The 19,535-nt window shown below is 52.3% G+C and overlaps 7 protein-coding genes across 7 annotated transcripts; 3 read left to right on the top strand and 4 right to left on the bottom strand.

The window, feature by feature from the left end:
* Window positions 1-421: 421 nt before the first annotated feature.
* ISF_08349 (Poly(A) polymerase) lies at window positions 422-2,402 on the bottom strand (the record flags this gene model as incomplete). The annotated part of the gene is made up of 5 exons (XM_018851952.1): window positions 422-475; window positions 518-662; window positions 712-832; window positions 882-2,191; window positions 2,260-2,402. The coding sequence occupies 5 exons, from the start codon at window positions 2,400-2,402 to the stop codon at window positions 422-424; spliced, it is 1,773 nt and encodes a 590-aa protein (XP_018700849.1).
* Window positions 2,403-3,100: 698 nt separating this feature from the next.
* Window positions 3,101-4,935, top strand: ISF_08348 (Transcription factor, fork head; the record flags this gene model as incomplete). The annotated part of the gene is made up of 3 exons (XM_018851951.1): window positions 3,101-4,120; window positions 4,184-4,311; window positions 4,389-4,935. The coding sequence occupies 3 exons, from the start codon at window positions 3,101-3,103 to the stop codon at window positions 4,933-4,935; spliced, it is 1,695 nt and encodes a 564-aa protein (XP_018700848.1).
* Window positions 4,936-5,707: 772 nt separating this feature from the next.
* Window positions 5,708-6,964, top strand: ISF_08347 (Monooxygenase, FAD-binding protein; the record flags this gene model as incomplete). The annotated part of the gene is made up of 1 exon (XM_018851950.1): window positions 5,708-6,964. One exon carries the CDS (start codon window positions 5,708-5,710, stop codon window positions 6,962-6,964), a length of 1,257 nt encoding a protein of 418 aa, XP_018700847.1.
* A 383-nt stretch (window positions 6,965-7,347) lies between these two features.
* Window positions 7,348-11,228, bottom strand: ISF_08346 (GSKIP/TIF31 domain protein; the record flags this gene model as incomplete). The annotated part of the gene is made up of 4 exons (XM_018851949.1): window positions 7,348-10,878; window positions 10,937-10,995; window positions 11,048-11,119; window positions 11,186-11,228. The coding sequence occupies 4 exons, from the start codon at window positions 11,226-11,228 to the stop codon at window positions 7,348-7,350; spliced, it is 3,705 nt and encodes a 1,234-aa protein (XP_018700846.1).
* A 1,306-nt stretch (window positions 11,229-12,534) lies between these two features.
* Window positions 12,535-13,928, top strand: ISF_08345 (integral membrane protein; the record flags this gene model as incomplete). Its single annotated transcript, XM_018851948.1, has 3 exons — window positions 12,535-12,618; window positions 12,719-13,599; window positions 13,736-13,928. The coding sequence occupies 3 exons, from the start codon at window positions 12,535-12,537 to the stop codon at window positions 13,926-13,928; spliced, it is 1,158 nt and encodes a 385-aa protein (XP_018700845.1).
* A 413-nt stretch (window positions 13,929-14,341) lies between these two features.
* On the bottom strand, window positions 14,342-16,933 carry ISF_08344 (Yippee-like protein; the record flags this gene model as incomplete). Its single annotated transcript, XM_018851947.1, has 5 exons — window positions 14,342-14,575; window positions 14,741-14,950; window positions 15,276-15,290; window positions 15,561-16,282; window positions 16,348-16,933. The coding sequence occupies 5 exons, from the start codon at window positions 16,931-16,933 to the stop codon at window positions 14,342-14,344; spliced, it is 1,767 nt and encodes a 588-aa protein (XP_018700844.1).
* Window positions 16,934-18,099: 1,166 nt separating this feature from the next.
* On the bottom strand, window positions 18,100-19,511 carry ISF_08343 (Alcohol dehydrogenase superfamily, zinc-type; the record flags this gene model as incomplete). The annotated part of the gene is made up of 7 exons (XM_018851946.1): window positions 18,100-18,196; window positions 18,257-18,349; window positions 18,403-18,431; window positions 18,502-19,063; window positions 19,115-19,261; window positions 19,332-19,386; window positions 19,448-19,511. 7 exons carry the CDS (start codon window positions 19,509-19,511, stop codon window positions 18,100-18,102), a joined length of 1,047 nt encoding a protein of 348 aa, XP_018700843.1.
* Window positions 19,512-19,535: the final 24 nt, after the last annotated feature.

The raw sequence follows: 19,535 nt of genomic DNA, 5'->3' as shown, positions 1-19,535 counted from the left end.
CGGGTTAGCCCCGAATACGACCGGGTGTGATCTTAATACATGTTTTTGTTCCATCATTGTGATGGTGATTTTTGTTTGCGCCCCGCCCGGTTGATGCTGATTTTCGGTATGCTGTCCAAACTTTCTGAGTAGCCAGGAAAATTCTCAGGCAGGTGGAATATAATGGGGAGGTTGCCAAATATTTGAGGCTGTAAATTTCTTCGCCATCATGCCCTCGTCATCCCATGTGTTTTTCTTGTCGCTTTGTGCCGCTCGCTACGGCTGTGTACAAGCACTTCTCATAAAAGTCAGCCAGAAATGAAATTGAATGAGGGGTTCCCCACGGGTCAATGTTTGCACAAGATGCCCTCAGCAGGGCACGAAAGCTGGTATCTGCTTTTCAGCAGCAGTGTGAAGTCGCAGTTCGCGACATCTCATGCTACTAGCCGGCGGCGGCAACAGAGGCCTGCTGTCGCTTTGCGGGAGGTTGGTTTTCCTGTGATTATATTAGTGCTCTGTTCACGAGGGAGGAGCATACTTTGATCGCTTGGTTCATCGCATAGAAGATTGCGAGTAGCGGCGTTACCTCGGCGGCACTACGCTTCTTCCCGTTGGCGCCCTTGGAGGACTTCTTCTGAGGCTTCTTTTCATCTGCATCAAAAACATCGTCCGGAAGGTTGAAGCTTCGCTAGTGAGTAGATGACCAAAGTGAACAATTGTGGCAGAACTTACTTGCGCACGTGCTGAACCCCAATTGACACCAGCGGTTTCAGTTCATCCTGATACTTCTGCCATGCAGTGCATAATACTTTAAATTCGTCGACTTGGTATGACAGATCAAGAGACTTGGCGCCTAGATTGCATCGTTAGAGATGGTCTTCCAAAACCGAGACGTAGCGCACCTTCTTCTAGCTCGAGACCAATGTAATGGGTTGTGGTAAAGACTTCGGACGGTTTTTGCTTCTCTGCTTCGCCCTCTGGTGCCTGATCAGGCTCGCCGTCCTTCTCGCTGCTCCCAGTATCCAGCGTAACGTCATCGGAAACCACAAAGTCGAGGCTGCCCTCTTGCACTTGATCGATTTGCTTCTCGTTATTGCAAATATGCCTTCTTGAGTAGCCTTTGACAAATGGATGCGCAAGAGCAATGTGCGGATGCTGCTCTAGTTTTTGCACAAGCATCCGGACCTTGGACTCGATGTATCCTGACCATACCTTGTGCGCCTCCTTTGCCTTACTTGCGGAGACCACTGAGATATAGTATTTATATCCCGTTGTGAAAAAAGTGTGCTTGACGAATAAGTCACTCCAGGACTGCTTTCCTACCATCACCTGCTCTGTAATCTCCAGTCCGCGTTGCAGCTCCCGTTTGATTATGGCCATTGAAGAGCGAGTAATGTTGAAGGTGGCGCACATGGAAGGGTACGCTGGGGTAATGATGGGCATCAAGTGGAAGGAATCACCCTTGTACACCTTGGGGTTCCAGACTCGGACCGGGAGAGGACCATTCTCAATGGGCTTGAGCAAGACCGGCTGCGGCCATCGCCACTGGCTCATGACAAGAAAGAACTTGTTAACAATGACGGAGGTGGCCGCCTTGGGGTACAGCTGACAGACCCTGGCAACGAGCATAGCCCAGGCGACACCACCTGGAAACCCCATGATGTTTCCGTATACTGCTCGGCGCTGCGCCCAAAGCTTTATAGCCCTAAGGGCCAGCCTGAATGTACTTTGTTCTGGAACCAGTGATAGAATCTCATCCGTAACTCGGGTGCCGTTGAGAGAGCGGAGCTCAGCTTCATCAAGACCGCGCAAGAAACCAGAGTCCTTCAGGTCCTGGAAATCGGGAGCAAGTTGCTTCTGAATGATACGAGAAAAAATCAAATCGATGCTGATGCCCGAGTACTCGAACTTGATGATGGGTACGAATGCATCCGTGACGGCCGCAAGATCGGTAATCGAGTCTTTCGGTGCCATCTCCACGAGGAGATCCGGAAAGTATTTGAAATAATCTTCGCGCGTGACGTATTTCGGTGCGACAATCAAGGTATCGATATCGGAGCCAGGACCAAAGACTCCCAGGCGAAAGCTGCCGTAGGTAAAAACCTTGCCCCGTGCATTCTTTATGAGAATGTCGTTCTTCGGTTCCTTTTCGCGGGCAACTTTCTTGACAAATTCATCCGTAATCTTTTGAAGCGACTCAAGAACGGTATATCTGTTGAAGTAAAAGTGGTTAGCGTACAAGCCGAATCAAACCCGCTGACGCGAAAGTTGGGTTCGCACCTCTTTTGCGTATCGGAGGGGCTCTCGAAAGTCTTTTGACGGCGAAGCTCTTCTATCAAAGATTCGCTAACCCGCTTCTCATTCTCAGTGGGAAGCGACACCGAAATGGGCGGGGTGACGCCGTAGACCTGCTCGCCGCTCATGGTTGCCTAAGCCAGCGTTTGGCGACAGACCCAGCGGTTTCACGGCAGACTACACGGTGGTGATAGATGGAAGTTGTCCTGCCAATGGCAGGCTCCCCTTTACTGCCCAAAGAGACAGATTGCGGGCCTGCTGGATTTGCTGAGCTGGCTCTGAGGGTGGCGAGATAACGGTGTGATAGAAGTTGTGGTTGTCAGAGAACAATAATTGGCAGTGGCTGCGCGACGCCTGTCTCGCGATCTGTTTGGAAACGGGAATAATACTTTTTCCGCTAGGCGGAGTGTCCATTAAAACAACGTCGGTACAAAGGGAGACAGGGTGAGATACACAAAGAGTGGAGGGAGGTACAAAGACGCCTGCAAAAACTCACTGGTAGCTGAGAGTCCTCATATACCACCTTGAAGTAGCTTTAGTGGGGCACTATTGTACTCATTCTCATTGTCATTTTCTTGCCCTGTACTCAAACGCGAACGCGGTGCCCTTGCAAAGGGATCTTTCAAACCCGAATTCTCGACTGCCACCTCTATCACTTCTACTAGCAATGCAAAGTCGCGCATGAGCTAAGTATTCTACATGGCGCGGAATATATATATATTTCTCTACCGAAAAAGTTGACTTTGTTCTTTCGCCTACGCCTACGCCTACGCTAGATAAGCGTCAAAGTTGCCGCATTTCCTCTACACCACCAACATCTTGCATCATGCCGGTATCCTCGAAAAGAGCTCAGCGCGGCCGTCGCGATCTGCGCCTTGGGAGAGATGCGAAAGCGATAAGCTCTACAGATGCAGAAATTGAGCCTTCATCATCACCAACCCGACCCGCCAAGCGTCGCAAGAAGGTCGTGTCGCCACAGCCTGACAGAACATCGTCCAACATCGACAACGATCCCGACCCGCCCACCGACTATGACCAAATTGTGTCCCAGGTCACGCAGCAGCTAAAGGCAGAAGCTGTGCAGGCGAGCAAAGATCACGCGAATGCCATCCACGTGGCCAACGGTGATGGTGTTAAGGCCTATGCAAAGGTTGCCGCCCAGGATTGGACATTCTACATTACCAAGCTAGCCGTCAATATTGGAAGAGCTCCTGAGGTCGCTCAAGCTGTGGAGGAAGATGACGAAAACCAAGACCACGTACACATTGACTTGGGCCCTAGCAAGATGGTCTCACGAGCCCATGCTGCCATTGTCTTCGACTCAAAGGATGAGAAATGGATGCTCCAGGTGAAAGGGCGAAACGGCGCCAAGGTCAACGGCCAACCTTTGAAGCCCCTCGTCAGTCACCCACTGACCAGCGGCGAGGTCATTGAGATTGGCAACGTCGAGATGATGTTTGTGCTACCGTCAGAGATTAGCCCGCTCCATGTTCATCCTGCATTCCTCCAAAGGTGCGGTTTGCCGCTCGAAACCACCGGCTCCGACCGCCAAGCAGCAATCGCACCGGCTCCGACAGACTACAAGCGACCAGGCACACCTCTATCGACGCGACGAAACGATCTTAAGTCGCCTGCAGTAAGCACTCCTGCTGTCATCATCGGTGCCAGCGGTGTCGATCTCAGCCTAGATGAAAACCAGCACATAAAGCCACAGTATAGCTATGCGCAAATGATCACTCAGGCGATTTTAAATGCGCAGGATGAAAAGCTCAACTTGAACGGAATATATACTTACATAATGGATACGTATTCTTACTATCGCAATCAGCAAGCAGCAGGCTGGCAGGTAAGAGTCACTCATGCCCCCAACTCCATCATACTAAATCATACTTTGACTAATTCTTGCCAGAACTCCATCAGACACAATCTATCGTTAAACAAGTCTTTTGACAAGGTCGCTAGATCCACGGATGAACCTGGCAAAGGCATGAAATGGCAGATTGTTCCCGAAGCCCGAGAAGAGATGGTCCGCAATGCGTACAAGGTTGGACGGGGTGGCCATCGTGGCTCCTCCGCGCCATCTTCACCCAACCAACTCAACTACATCACGCAAGGACCAAGGGATATGGCTGGAAGGGATACGCCGACTGGGAGGAAGCGTCGAGCCTCACCTCTTACCTCCCCAGTCCCGCGATCCTCTCTGCGCATGTCTCAGTCAACGCCGAACCGTGCCGATCGCCCAGGGCTGAACGCGACATTGACTGCGGATGGAAGCCCATTGCCAAGGCAGCGAAAGACGATGGATGCAGAGTCATCGTTCGCGGGTTATCAACCGCAATCACCGACTTTGACGTCATCGTATCAGGACGACAACTCGGCATTTGTTACACCTGCGCCGCCACGTATACACCCCAGGCTTGCACCTCCAAGCACCGCGCAACGACCAAGTCAGCACATGCCAACCAGCTCGCCAGCACCGTTCTGGAGGTATGCCGATATAGGGAGCACGCCGCTCAAGCCGATGGCCCCCTACGAGAGTCCTTCCAAGACAAGAGGGACTATGCCGCCTCAGAGCAGCAGTCCGCCTCCTATGGGCAAATCACCTCCCAGCAGCCCAACGCGGCCTCAACTGCCAGCACAACAGGTCGTGGAGGAGCCTAACACGGCGGAGGTAGAGGAAGAAGGGTTCGACTTAACAAAGTAAGTGAGCTGCAACAGTCACTCTATGAACGAGGGAGCTGACAATCTACACAGGGGCTTCCAAAGCATAAGTGCATATCATGCTCCGGTAGGGCGAGGGTTACCAGTACCGACAACACTGAAGGGAAAGACTTGATGGCGAGAATTCCAACAAGACAAACGTATATTTGATGATAAAAATGATAAGAAATGAAGAAAATGATCCCCACAGTATTTTGCATCGTTTTCATGTGAACAGTTCCATAACCATAGAATGTGCTGCTCGCTCGAGGTCACTATGGCGGCCTCTTGTCCTGCCGTCCATTGAGGCAAAACTGGATTACACATTTTACCGTAAAGGCGTAAAGGAGATTTGAGTTTGTGCAAATACGTCAGGCGTTGTCTTTCTTCTTAAAAATCACATTAGCCAGTTGATAAGCACTTTTGGTTCGGTCAAATTCACCGAGCCTTGTCGCGCTAAATTCCTCCGGCGTATTACAAATGTCAACAATTAGGGAATTTGCCGAAACGCGAAGGCGCGAATACACCGAGGATCAGGCTGTGCCAAAATCCCCGAACTGGTTCACCAAACCTCATCGTGTAAGTCGGGCTATATAATGAAGAAGGATTCAGGTCGTTCAATGATCTTGCCACTCATCCTTTCATAACTTATTCATTGCATTCATATTCCTACATCATCATCATTCTATTCTTTTACTCTGCTCCCACACTGATATCTTCTTATACTTTCAATATGTCGTCTAAACCTACTGTCGACAACGTCTCCATCATTGGAGCTGGCCTAGCGGGCCTTACGCTGGCCCTCGCCCTGCAGAAGCAATCCATCACCGTCACCGTCTATGAATCGCGCCCAGCGCCGCTTAACATCGGCGGTGCCGTAATGCTCTCGCCCAACGCGCTCAGGGTCCTGGATGCCCTGGGCCTCTACGACACTGTTCGGGCCAAGGGCTACAACTTTGACAGCCTCGAATACCGCGACCTTGACGGCCGCCTGACGGAGGTTCAAGAATTCGGCGGCCTGCACAAGTACGGCTACCACGGGCTGCGGATCTACCGCCATGTTCTTATCGACGAGCTAGTCGCGGCTCTGGTCAAGGCCGGCGTCACGGTGGAATATGGCGCCAAGTTTTCCCATGTGGAAAAGGATACGTCGGAAGGCGTGTCAATTGCGCTCATGGACGGGAGAATAAAAGAGACCTCGCTTCTTGTTGGGGCGGACGGCATCCATTCGACAGTTCGCAAACACCTCTATCCGGACCTCGAGACCACATTCATCGGCATGGCGGGCATCACCGCCGCCGTACCCACCGCGCAGCTCAGGCTCCCCGAAGGCTACCACATCCCAGTCACCATCGCCTCATCACAGGGTGCCTTCGTCATTGCTCCGCAGCAGGTAGACGGGTCCGAGGTGCTCATAGGCAAGCAGATGCGCCTCGCGCCCGCTGAGCGGCAGCTGGGCTGGGGCCGAGAGTTCGTCGCAGACAAGCAATCGGCGATTGCGTTCCTGCAGAGCGGCAACGAGCTGTTTCCTGAATTTGTGCGCAACGCCACGTCGCGCATCGACCCGGCCAAGGCCAACAAGTGGCCCTTCTTCGCGGTGCCGAAGCTTGACCGCTGGACGTCCGCGACGGGCAAGGTTCTCATTCTGGGCGACGCGGCGCACGCCATCCCCCCGTCCGCGGGACAGGGCATCAATCAGGCGTTCGAGGACGTGTACATACTGGCGCTAATACTGGGCCAAAAGGACCGGATTGAGGACGTTGCCGCGGCATTGCGCTTCTGGCAGACTTACCGCCAGGCTCGCGTCGACAAGGTACTGGAGCTGAACAAGCAAATTGACCAGCGAAGGATGCCTTCGACGGATCCTGTGGTGGGCGAGCAAAGTGGGCTCACTAAGCAGAGCTTTGAGCTGGAATGGCTCTATAACCCGGACTTTAAGAAGGATGTGATGGATTGGGTCGAATCTTCAAGCCAACCAGACAAGGTCTAAAGGAAAAGGGGGTTCTGGTAGCTCTATAATTTGATCTATGTACCGTGCTTGATCAATTTGGCCACACTGAGATGGGCTCTTGTTAGCGACAGGCTCCTGAGTGAAGATGGTTATTATTTTCGACTTTGCGCCAAGCCAGGCAAATAAATAGTTAAAAGTACATCGAAAGTGGTGTGTCAATAGCCGGCGAGACACAAGCCCGCCAGCTCATCATCATGGCCGTCCTCGTCCTTGCTCCATCAGTCAATATCCATGCGAACCTATATACCCATGAAGATCGCCCAAAAAATGTGCACCCATTTAACCTGTATACTTTACATTTTCCCAACCGTCTAACATGTCAACGCTATGCAACACTAGAATGGTACAAACGCCTACGCGGCCTAGCCTCGCCTCTTGGGGTTGCCTCGGCCGGTGCGCTTCTTGGACTTGCCGCCCTGATCGCCTTCGATAAATTTGATCAATTCATCGATGCTTCGAGAGTCCACCTGAGAGCCGCCACGATGCTGGGGCGTGGGAGCGATGGTCTGCGAGGGTGCGCGAATGCCGGACTTGATGCGGCGCTCTTGCACATCCTTCGCGTGCTTGGCAATCGACACCGCGTTTTGCGTGAGCTGCTCCAACCAACTTTCGGCCTCCTTGGTGTTCTTATCATCCGCACCGAGTTCGCTTAAGAATATGTTGTAAGATTCGCGCATGCGGTTCACAGCCCCCTTAGAATCATGATCAAGCGCCAGTGCCTGCGCCAGCTGGAAGAGCAAAGTTGCAGAGTTGACAGACTGCTTTCCGAAAACGGATTCGCACACTCGGAGAGACTCCTCGAACCAGAGTCGAGATTCGTGATATTCTTTCAGATACTGCAGCATCACTGCGGCGTTGTTGATGGTTGTAATGGAGTCGGGATGCCCAGGGCCATAGATGATCTTCCACAAGTCCAGAGCATGTTTGGAGAAAACAAGGGCGGATTTGCTATCCCCAGCTTGGTGAAGGAAGAGACTAAGATTCAGGTAGTTTAGAAGGGTCTCGGCAGAGTCCACGCCGACGGTGCGCTCAGACACGATGATGGCCTTGCGGGCGAGCTCCACGGCGGCCTCCTTGTCGTCAAGCTGGTAATACAACATAGAAAGGCTGTTGTAGACGCGGGCCACCTCAGGGTGCAAGATGCCATAGATTTGTTCATGAAGAGACAGCGATTCCAAAAGCAGTTCTTGACCAAGCTTCTTCTGGTTCTGAAGGATCGAAATTCTGCCAGCTTCTAGAGCCTCCTCAGCCAAAGCACTGCGTGGGCAAGAGTGCTTAACAATGGGAACAATGTCAACGATGTCATCTGGGCTGAAAGTGGAGACGGGAGGCTGCGAAGCAGCAGGGGAACCATCCCGGATGCCCTTCTTCTTCTTGCTCTTCTTGGAATCTCCTTGGGTCTGGCTGTTGACCTGAGCGGGTTCGTTGGTGCCATTGGTGGCACCGGAACTCAAGGTAGAGTCCTCAAAAACGTACTCTTTGGCCTCAATCTGCAGCCCCAGCTTCAGGGAAATTTCGCGCAGCAGCTGAATAGGGCGTAGAGTCTCAACCCACTGAGATTCCAATTCATATCTGTATCGCTTCATAATTTCCTGTTCCATATCACGGCGCAGGCTCTCAGGCGTGACATCTTCGAAAGAAAAGTCCGTATCCTTGTAAAGTGACCGAAGCTGGGCATCGACATCGCTGCGAGGCTTAGGGTTAACCTTGTGGCCCAGAAGGCAGTTGAACAGGTGAGCAATGCAAGCTGGGGTAAAGGCGAGAGGCAGTGCGCGGAGGTAGGTGGCCGAAACGTGCTTGAATGCACGAGCTACCATGTCCTGGATGCAAATTTCACGGAGACACTTCAGACGGCCATCAGTAGCAAGCGAAGCTACTTGACCAAGGTATCTGATGTTGATACCCCGCTTGTGCAGGAGCCGGCTAAGAGACTGTCCGTCCATGGGGAAGCTAACGTCGGAATCAGACAGCTCGCGAAGCAGGCCAGGAATGACCTGCTCCCGCAGGTACGAACAGGCAGCTCGCACCTCCTTCTCATCAGCCTCCAGCTCCGCTGTCTCCTCAGGAGTCTGCGGCACTTGTCCACTGAATACATCAGGGTTAAGGGAGAACTTGAACTTGGAGAGGTCAGGCTGCCAAGTGCCGTTCTCCTTGACATCCCCAGGCTCTCTCTTCTCACCATCTTCTCCCTGGGAGGGGTTCTCCTTGGCATGCTCTGCAACCTCCTTATCGATCCACTGCTTCATACGGAAGCGGCCAAAGGAATCTACCAACTCAGGACGCAGTACAGTCATGCGGTGGGGGTAGCTGCTGGCAGAGTCCTGCTGCTTTGCCTTCTCCTCCAACCAAGGGATGTCGAAGGGCGTGATTCGGTACAGGTCCAGAATATACTTGCGACCGTCGGTACCCATCAGACCCTTGGTCTCAACACTGGCCTCCAAGTCGAATTTCTTTCCGTCCTTGTCCCATACCGCATGAGGTTTCACCTTCAATGCCTTTGATAGCTTGCCAAATGGGCCAGCGAAGCGCTCATCAGCCGCGACGATCTCTTTACCGTCAACGGCGCCATAGTCGATCTGGTTCTCGCCGGGTTCGCGCTGCTTAAAAATTCCAGGCACAATACTTTGGCCGACAATGCGCTTGCCGAGATAGTCAACAACAACAGTAGCAGGAGTGAAGAGGCCATCGATATCAAGCTGGTTCACCAGCCGTACACCAGCAACATCCTTACCAGTGGCAACTCGGGCCGCCTCATCGCCTCCCTCAGATGTGAACGTCCCGACGCCATCAGCGCCAAAAGAGAAGAAGATATTGTTGTAGACGAAGATTTGAGCATCAGTACATTCTGTAGGGTTCAGCGGCGCGATTTCGCCGCGAGCAACCATTACGGCGCCCTTTGTAGCAGCATCATTGTAGTCTGCGAAGAGCTTCGAGACGAGCCGCTCTCGAAAGACTCTGTCCTGAACCGTCTCCTTGGGAAGTTCCTTGGCGGACTGGAATTCTTCGTTCCAGTCTCGAAGGGTATCAGTGTTATCAACGCCAGCCAAAAGGTAAGTCTCCTGGGGACGCGTAGCATCTGGCACATGGGCACAAAGCGTTGAGTTCGGCGACGGGACCGCCCAAGGAGCAGCGGGGATCGCATTGGTGATTTGGAAGGTAGAGAGGGGGTCCCTGGTGTTATTGTACTCCTGCAGCTGTTGGAATGTCTCGTTGAAGGATGGCGAGATGAGCCCAATAAGCTCCAAGAGAGAGTGGGCAGCTTGACCCTTGGGCGCCGGGCGCGGAAATGGGTCAAATTTCGCGTTGGAGGACTTGTTGACATAGAACCCAGACACATGTGCAGTAATCTGAAATTGTTCGCCTTCGTTCGTCGTTACGATGAGGTAAAGTAGGTGACCACGCTGTCGCAGGTGACAAGGAGGAGGGTTCCATGTCGACAGAGCAATAGTCTTGACAGTCTTTGGGGCAGTCGCTGTCTGCTCGGGGACAAGGCTGGCCAAAGGAGGGGTCCCCTGAAAGTCGTAAGCTTCTTTCTGGGACTCATCCTCCTTAGGCTGCTCCTTGGACTCCTCGCCAGGTTGCTGGGCACCGGCACTGGCAGACTCAAAAAGGGAGGTACCAGCTAGTACACCCTGGGTGGTATCGACTCTATCGCCAGCAGCACCAATGAGCTCACGAACTCGAACCAGGTGAATGCGTGCCTCCTTTTCGGTGTAAGGGTCTTCGACGAGGTGGAATTCTGGATCCGGTCCAATGCCGGGGATTTCAGCAATTGGGATAAAATCCTGGACCTTTTCACCCTGATATTCGAGGTGGAAGCACGTGTATCGGAATGCGGCGGGGAGGTCGATGATGGATTGGCGAACTTCGTGGACCTGTTCTTGGGATGATACCTATTGCGCTTGTTAGGCCTAAATACCATCAGATGCACTCCTGATAGACTAGATTTACCATTATTTGCATCTTCGAAGGTTCCGAGCCCGGGAGCATAATCGTGACATTAAGAAGGGCTATTTGCGTATAAGCAAGGCGAAAGACAGCAATGGCACGCGACAGGCTTACCGTCGGCTCCGGCACCGATATCGACATCATTTGGAGCTTCCAAGGCAGCATTAGCATTGGGAGCTGCATCAACTACACAATTTCAGCTCAAGTTAGGCATTCGCAAAGGTAAGGCAGCGTGACCAAAGTGTTCCTTACCGGGACTGTCTTGCGCCACTGGCGCCGCGTTCTCAGCTGCCATCTTTTCAATATGAGCAAGGAAAGAAGAGAAGAGAACCAATTAGCAAGTAGAATACAAGAGGATAAAAGGAGAAGGGATCAAGAAACAAGGGATCTGGCCGCGCTCGACCAGGAGGGTTGGGCAATTGAACTGCTAAAGAAAGGACAAGAGTGCGCGGTCGATCTGGGGGAAGGAGAAAAAATTGGGCGACAGACAATTTGCCGGTACACTGGAGGGTGCGGGTGGAGTACTTCTGAGCGGCCAGGAGACCCCGGCTTTTTGTACTGTCGTGTTTTGGCCAAGCGAATGGGATTTTTTGCCCACGTATTATCGAATTGACCAATTGCACTACTGCCTACTACGAATATTGAGCCCTTCTGTTTGGTTGTTGAGCCAGCCACTCTTATTGAGAAGGAAATCTACATCTGTATGGACGGAGCTCAGACCCGAAAACAGCCGCGATCCCAGCTGGAGCCCCGACGCTCGCCTCGACTTAGCCACTACGCAGGTATTTATCTAGGGGCAAACAGAAGAAAAAGCAGAATATTGAGGAAACGGGGTTAATGAGAAGGGTAAAAAGAAAGGGGACGGTAAGGCTAGATTCAGAATAGAGAGTTTCATAATTGCCCAAATATAACGGCAGAAAACGCAGCAAGTATTCTGCTTGGACGGCGACTCAGATGTCAAAATGGGGAGCATGCGGCTAATTAGTAGAACAGATGAATAAAGAGGCGGCATAGGTAATTCTAGGAAGGCTCTGGTTTTCTTGGTAGTAGTTATGGATAATGCAGGTATGCGTCAGCACCTTATCAATCTCTGTGACACACAGGAGAAGTTGGGCCGGCACGAAGCGGCTCGCACTGCCAGGGCCAGGGTTTCCTGGATCTCGCTAACTACCTACGTCGCTATGTTGCAAGTATTGGACAACAAAATAATAGAGATGCTCGATGTTTTTTGTCGAAGGGTGATCTGCAACCGATTCTGCTGACTACTAAGTTACTTGACCAATCTGAGCAGCCTTCTTGTTCAGCGTCAAGTCTCACTCTGGGGGTAGTTATCGTTAGGGAGGTCTGTGGCGGTCCCGTGCCTGTGGCTGCCCACTTTCAAGCCAGTCACAAGCCCCGGCCATACTGTCTCACAGCCAAAGACGTAATAATTAAGCTAACTCGGGTTACCCTGGCTTCGGGTTGGACAAACCTGCCTTTGTCCGCCCAACGATTCTGGCGTGCCTCTGCCTTCTTCCTCTCCAACAACCCCGTGGTTTCGTGAAGTAATTTGGTATATGCACATTTATTCTCTCCGCTATTGCTGATAGGAACCACCCAAGATGGCGTCACGCGCGGCTGTTCCGTTTCTGGTGGCTATGATGTTGCTGACTGGTGTCTGCAACACGCTGCTCACCAAGTACCAGGTAAATAGGCAAACCAGCCAACTTCTCCCAAGCCTTACGCGAGAGAGAAACAAGAGAGGTTGCGGGGGTTTTGTTACTGACGTGCGCACATCGCTTATAGGACATGCAATGCGTACGACACTGCGATGGAGACCCCAACAAGCGGAAGCTCTTTAATCAACCCGTACTGCAAACGGCCCAGATGTTCGTCGGCGAGATGGGCTGCTGGCTTGTCATTGGCCTCATGGCACTCTACAGTCGCTTCTTTGGAAATGCCGCCGCCGTGGCAGACACGGAGTATCAGGCCATCAACACTGACGAGGCCGCCGACATCGGCCCCGACGCTGATGCGGGCGCCGACGACGACGACCGCCGCAAGGGCAGTCTGCTCAAAGGATTCGGCATCGTTCTGCTCGCGCTACCAGCCGTCTGCGATATCTTGGGCACTACACTGATGAACGCTGGCCTGCTTCTCGTGGCCGCATCTATCTACCAGATGACTCGTGGTGCCTTGGTTCTTTTTGTCGGGCTCTTCTCGGTCATCTTCCTGCGCCGCCACCTCTTCCTCTTCCAATGGCTTGCGCTTGCCGGAGTTGTCACCGGTGTCGCCGTGGTCGGTCTCGCGGGTGCCATCTGGCCCGACGAGAAGGTGCGCAACACCGGCGAGGCTGTCACTGGTGACGACGCCGACGGTCTCTCTGACGCGGCCCGCGCTATTGTCGGCGTTCTCCTGATTGCCGGCGCGCAAGTCTTTACTGCCACGCAGTTTGTCCTGGAAGAGTGGATACTGGAAAACTCACCCATCGAACCTATCAGGGTCGTTGGCTGGGAGGGCATCTTCGGCTTCCTTGTGACAGTCGGTGGCATGGTGTTTATGCACTTGATTGTCGGCCGCACCGAGGCAGGCCGCTACGGCGCCTTTGACATGGTCGAGGGATGGCGCGAGATGACGCAGTACAAGCCGATCTGGCTCACTAGCCTGTTAATCATGATCAGTATTGGGTAAGTCCAGTATTAGGGCTACGTTAATGGGGCAAAAATTGGTTAACAAAGAAAATCATAGTGGCTTCAACTTCTTCGGTCTATCGGTAACCCGTTCAGTCAGTGCCACGTCTCGCTCTACTATTGATACCTGCAGAACCCTGTTCATTTGGGTTGTTTCGCTGGGCTTGGGCTGGGAGTCCTTCAAGTGGTTGCAAATTCTCGGTTTTGCCATCCTCGTCTATGCCACCTTTATCTTTAACGGTATCGTGAAGCCGCCGCTGAAGTCTCTTTGCCCTGACGATGAGGTTGAGCCCCTGCTAGCAGAAGATCCTATTGAGCATCTATAGATGACCAGTGTGAGACAATAAGAGGAATACGGGCGGGCGTTGGTATACTTTATTTGGTTTTGGAGCATCGTCAAGGCATATGGATCTGGCACCTGGAAAGCATTTGTAGCTATTAAGTGTGCATTTATAATTGACGCGGAGAATACGGTATAGCTGTTTGCAATTTGAAGAAGTACGCTCATTACCTATATAGAATGCCTATGATCTCTAACTAACCGAACGCCAAATAATCCAACGCTGAATTGGGGGCATAGAGACTTTTGAGAAGTATGTACTGCTCATTGCCACCCGTTTAGAGGAAGACCACAGCGAAGAGGCAGATTGACCAGACAACAAACAAACAACGAAGGATTAAAAAAACAAAATCACATCGAAATTCCGACCTATCCAGAGAGTAGGTAGGCTGCGCGACATCAAGCAACGTTGCATAGCAACTCGGCCTCGAGGATGAATTTGCCTTCCTTATACTTTTGAGAAGTTTCGTACGCTTTGTCATATTTCCAGCCAACTATGGCTTTGCATTGGCGGCAGGAAATGTCGCAGACAATATGCCGTCCGGTGGTCATGTTACGCTCGCTCGGGTCACCGGTTTCGATGTTGACAACACTGTGGAACAAGTATGCCTTGCCATGCTGGCCCCGAAAGTTCTATAAATGTGATTGTTAGCATGGCAGAAAACCAGCGGATTTTTCTTCATGGTTTCCTCTGCCGGCGCCGACAGAACAGCTTGGCCACGGACTGGCTCGGCCTCGCTGGCCAAGCCCCCTCTGCTGCCTTGCCGTGCCTTGTCGGGTGGCTCATCTGCGACGTACCCGACTGATGATGTCTTCGTGGTTGGCCAAGTGCGCTTTGCAAGTTTTGCAGCCATATATCTTAGCGCTGGTTAGATAGGTATTGTATGATAGACCCATGTTGGTTCGCGAGTGCGGCTGCTGGAACGGGCTGAGTCCAGAGTTGTTCGGACGGGCGTAGACGGTGACGTCGTGGCTGATTGAGCGGTTGCGTGTTGTATTTGTCGTTTCCTAGCTTCGCAGTCCGTTTCGAGAGACAGGATGGAAGAAACTCTAACTTGTCTTAGTCGGTAAGTAGAAGGAAAGGCGAGGGATAATGAAGGGAGGTTGCATCGGCAGAGTTCGACAGCGGGCAAAGTTAGCTGGATTATTTCAGATGCCAGTCACGGTCTAGCACACACATTCATGTGCACGAGACAGGCTTACGAGTGTTTGTCACTGTTGTGGGTCGGCCAGTACCACGTAGCGCCAGGCCGGCTTCCGCTTGCTGGTGGCCGAGTACGAATGACAAGTCCAACCAGTCAAAATCTATCTACCTTAGGCACAACTCACTTACAACATTCATAATGCCCTACAATCGTTCTAGTAGAAACTACCAGGTTTGAAACAAATATACACTCGCCAGTCAGGGCCAATGCCTGATGGCTTGCCCGTGAAGCTTCACTCCATGGTTAACTACCAGGTAGTCATCTGCCTCATTCAACTAAGGAACTACGCACCTGATTCGCCTTCCCTAGCAGTCGCCGCGCGTTGTCTACTGCCGCTTGCAAAACCAAGGGGTCATTATATATAAAAATCAATTTTCTCGCCCAAATTACGATTCCCTACTATGATTAGCTACATGCTCTTTTGACGTCTCCTTCTCACCGTGACCCTTCTTTATTTTCTTCTTCCTGTTCTTCTCTTCGTCCTTATCTCCCATGTTGTTGAAATGGTAGATGCCTCGTTCTCTATCCCTTGCAAGTAGCTCCATGTCGGCTTGGCTAACCGGCACACCCTCAACACCCTTGACAGCTTTGCCTTCGAAGAACATGACGAGCCCTGCAATGATGGCCACGATGCAACCGAGCGCAACGAAGAGGCCTGTCGACCAGCTGGGCCGATTGTATCGATTCATTCCCCACATGAACCCACAGAGAACACACTGAAGTAGCGTGTTGCCCACCATGAACCAGATGACGAAATCGAGCTTCCACGGCGCTGTAGCGCGGGCTCGTACACCCGTGAGAGGGGCATCTGGGATCTTGTCTTCGGGGTAAGGAATAGGGTCGGAGTCTGCCTTGCTGGGTCGGTTGGCGACGTTATCTGGGCCGAGGGACGGCTCCAAATCGGTGGACCTCTGCAGGCGGAACCATCCTCGATGAATACCTGCCAGCCGGCGAAGGCCGGCCTCTTGGCCGCCCAAGCGATATTTTAAAAGAAAGTACAGGTCCCGGAAACGCCACGGCGCCAGACCAAAACCCGTAACGCAGAAGAGGGCATTCAGAATCTGGGAGTCAATCTCGATCCAAATACGCCGAGCAGAGTTAATGTCATTGCAGTTCGGATGGCACATTGCCGGCGCTAATAAAACCGCGAAGTCAGTACACAGAGAACAAGTGTCATGGCAGAAAGTTGTTGCTGCTTACAGGCGTTGCAGAGGAGCAGAAACAGCATGCCACCCCATGCCACAACGTTGAGCCCATATACCGTAACAAGGAATCCAACGGGGGTGATAAAATAGTTCCAAAACGTGATGCTGGCATCTCTCGTGGACTGCCAAAACGAATGCTTGGGCGGAAAGTGGTATCCATTCGGGAACGCTGCGGTGGCGGATGGCTCTTCCGACTTTGCAGCGAATGGTTCCGAAGGCATATATGGCGGCTCTTGTTCCTCTGCCACCGAGTGTATCGTGTTAGTTCGAATGGGACCTGGCGATGGTCCTTGCGGCTGGTTCGCCGAGTCGCGGCGCTCGATGGACGAGCTTATAGTGCCTCTGGCAGATCGTCCCGTGAGCATGGAGGAAGCAATTCCGCCCGTAGCGGCCATGAATCCTTCTGGAGGTCCCGATTCCTCAAATGTGATGGATAGGCGTCGTAAGCGACTGCTGATAGAAGACGATGCGGTCGGTCGAGTGGCAGTGCCACGTTCGTCCCTGTGGCTTAAGCTGTGCGTGACTTCGGTGGTCTCGTCGCCCGCGGTTGGGAACGGCTCTGTGCTTTGCTGCGAGGCCATTTTGAAGGGGGGAGATCAACGCATGACCGGTGATTCTTGCTCTGGCTTCTCTAGGATGAAGAAGGCTGACAAGGAGCTATTTGGGCTGCGCGATTCGTTTTGGGTAAGGTTCGTAGCTGGATTAAAGTAGGATCTTACCAGTCCAAATGTTGAGTGGGGCGATACAGCCCAGCAACCACAAGCAAGATGATGCGCAACGGTCAATGGGTTAAAAATATCGGAAAATGACGTTTGAAATGATGTAAAATAATGTTTGAAATTCTTTAATGCTACTAGATTTTCGTTTTCTTACGATTTATTCCAAGGTGGCTCGATGAAAGTGGAAAGAATACAGGCTATACGAGACGGAGGTAAGTGAGTAAGTTGGTATGGACCTCGCACACCACAACTATTGAGCCACATTCGTCTATTTGCTGCTTGCTCTGACGCTGTGATGAAGGCTACTTCACAAAGAAATGACCCGACACGGGTGCACAAAAAGCTCAAAAAAGTTATTGCGGTCGAGGAGTCAAGAGAAATCGCCACCTGCCACTGAAATGTCCATCACGGTACATTGCTGCGCGGCCCCACCCAGTTGACTAGGTACCTACATAGCTACCTACCTACCTACCATCCAGGTTGGTTTCTTAGCTGCGCCGCCTCGACTTTTCAACATTGTCCTACGACAGCGATATCTCACACTCCCGCGAATCTTGTACTCCTACTCATTTGAAATACGCTTACCATGCCAGGAATACCTCCGCCTCCACACCAGCAGCCCGACAATGTGGCCATTACCGTCATGAAAAATTTGCAGGACCAGCATGACTGGACGGAGCTCGATTTCATCTACACTCAGGCATCATCTAGGGCTCTGATTAGAGGCTTGCCCACGAAACGACTATATCTGCACCCAGATGACCAGGTTGCAGCTCTCGCGCAAGAGCAAGCTACTGGCGAGCGAGTACTTCAGGAAGCTATGCACGAAATCGTTCTCCCGGTTCACCTGTCGGAAAAGTGGTCTCTGGCCGACTTTGCGGCTGTTTTCGATTCGTTAACCAGCACTGGCACACGCGAGAAGAGGGTAGTGCTTGCAACACTGCACAATGACTCGACAGTAGTGTATTACATCATGCAGGAGGGCATGGTGAAGCCACGGCAAAACTAGGCCTGAAGTCAACCGCCGCCTATGGGACAAAAACGATCTTGTGAACCTTCATTTTGTCAAACATGTCGTATCCGCCGACTGCATCGGACAGTGGCATAATGTTGTCAAACATGAACCTGGAGAAAGGCTTGCTGTCAGTATGCGTTTCATCATTGTTGGCCAACCGGTTAGCTTACTCGACGTCCTTCTGCTTCTGTTCGAGTAGAGCAAGCGCCTCAGGGAAGATGGAACGGACTGGGCACCGCCCCATTTGGAATCGAACATTCTTGCTGGTCTTCTGTCAATACAGGGGGTGTTACATGGCGGGAGTTGTTTTACTCACGCATAGCCATCCGCACCACTCCAAGGGATCTGTTGATTGCGATACCAGTCAGTCTGTGTTGGAAGTCTCCATAATACCAGAGGGTGCATAACATCTTACCTCGGCGTTGTGAATACCAATGCTACTCATGGCACCGAAAGGGCGCACCAGGTCATATGCAGTCTTGAGCGCGGGGGATAAGCCAACCACCTCGACGACAAAATCTGCACCTCGGCCGCCGGTGGCGTTTCGAACTTGCTCCTGCATCTTGTCAATGCCATCCTTGAAGTTGAGCGGCACAGCGCCAAGGGTCTTGGCCATCTTCAGACGACTGTCGACATTGTCGACCGCGAACACGTGTTTGGGGTTGAGATGAAGAGCGCAGATAACGGCGCAAATTCCGACTGGACCACAACCAATTACGACAAAGGTCGACTGCGAGATGTCTACCTTTGGTCTCAGCTCTACGGCGCTCTTTACTCCGTAGTATCCGGTAGGAAAGATGTCAGCCATCAAGACCAAGGCCTTGTCGGAGATGGACTTGGGCGCCAGGATAGCGGTGCTATCCGCCATGGGGATGCGTGCATACTCGGCCTGGCCACCATCGAGAACGGCAGATCCAAACAGTTTGCTGTGAACACAACGAGAAGTGGCTTCGTTTTGGCAGTAAAAGCATTCACCGCTTTGGGGAGTTAGGATCAGGTGAAACGGACGAATCTGGATCGGAACGCACCAGCAAGCTGTAAAAGGAGATACCACCTTGTCGCCAACTTTGAGGGTCTTGACCTGTGAACCGGCTTCCACCACGACACCGGTGAACTCATGGCCCATGATGAATCCAGTGCCAGATGGCTGGTGCCCACGGTAAACGTGGAGCTCGCTACACAGTCGTCTCAGCGGATGTACGGAGAATGCATGCCAGCGCAGCAGGGAGGCAATGCCGAACTTACGAGCCGCAGAGAGCGGTGGCCTGCACCTTGATGATGATATCGCGGTCATCCCTGACTAGACGTACACTTAGCCAGGCAGGCCGGATAATCGGGGTATAACAGCAAGGATAACTTACCTCGGGGTACAGGGCGGTCTTGAATGGATACTTTTCGGGGGCCGTCGAAGACGACGGCTTTCATGGTGGCTGGGATATCCATGGCGAG

The sequence above is a fragment of the Cordyceps fumosorosea genome, assembly GCF_001636725.1.
Source record: "Cordyceps fumosorosea ARSEF 2679 chromosome Unknown scaffold_29, whole genome shotgun sequence".
NCBI classification, from domain to species: domain Eukaryota; kingdom Fungi; phylum Ascomycota; class Sordariomycetes; order Hypocreales; family Cordycipitaceae; genus Cordyceps; species Cordyceps fumosorosea.
The sequence above is the reverse complement of the archived record's forward strand: the minus strand, read 5'-3'. Positions and strand labels throughout refer to the sequence as shown.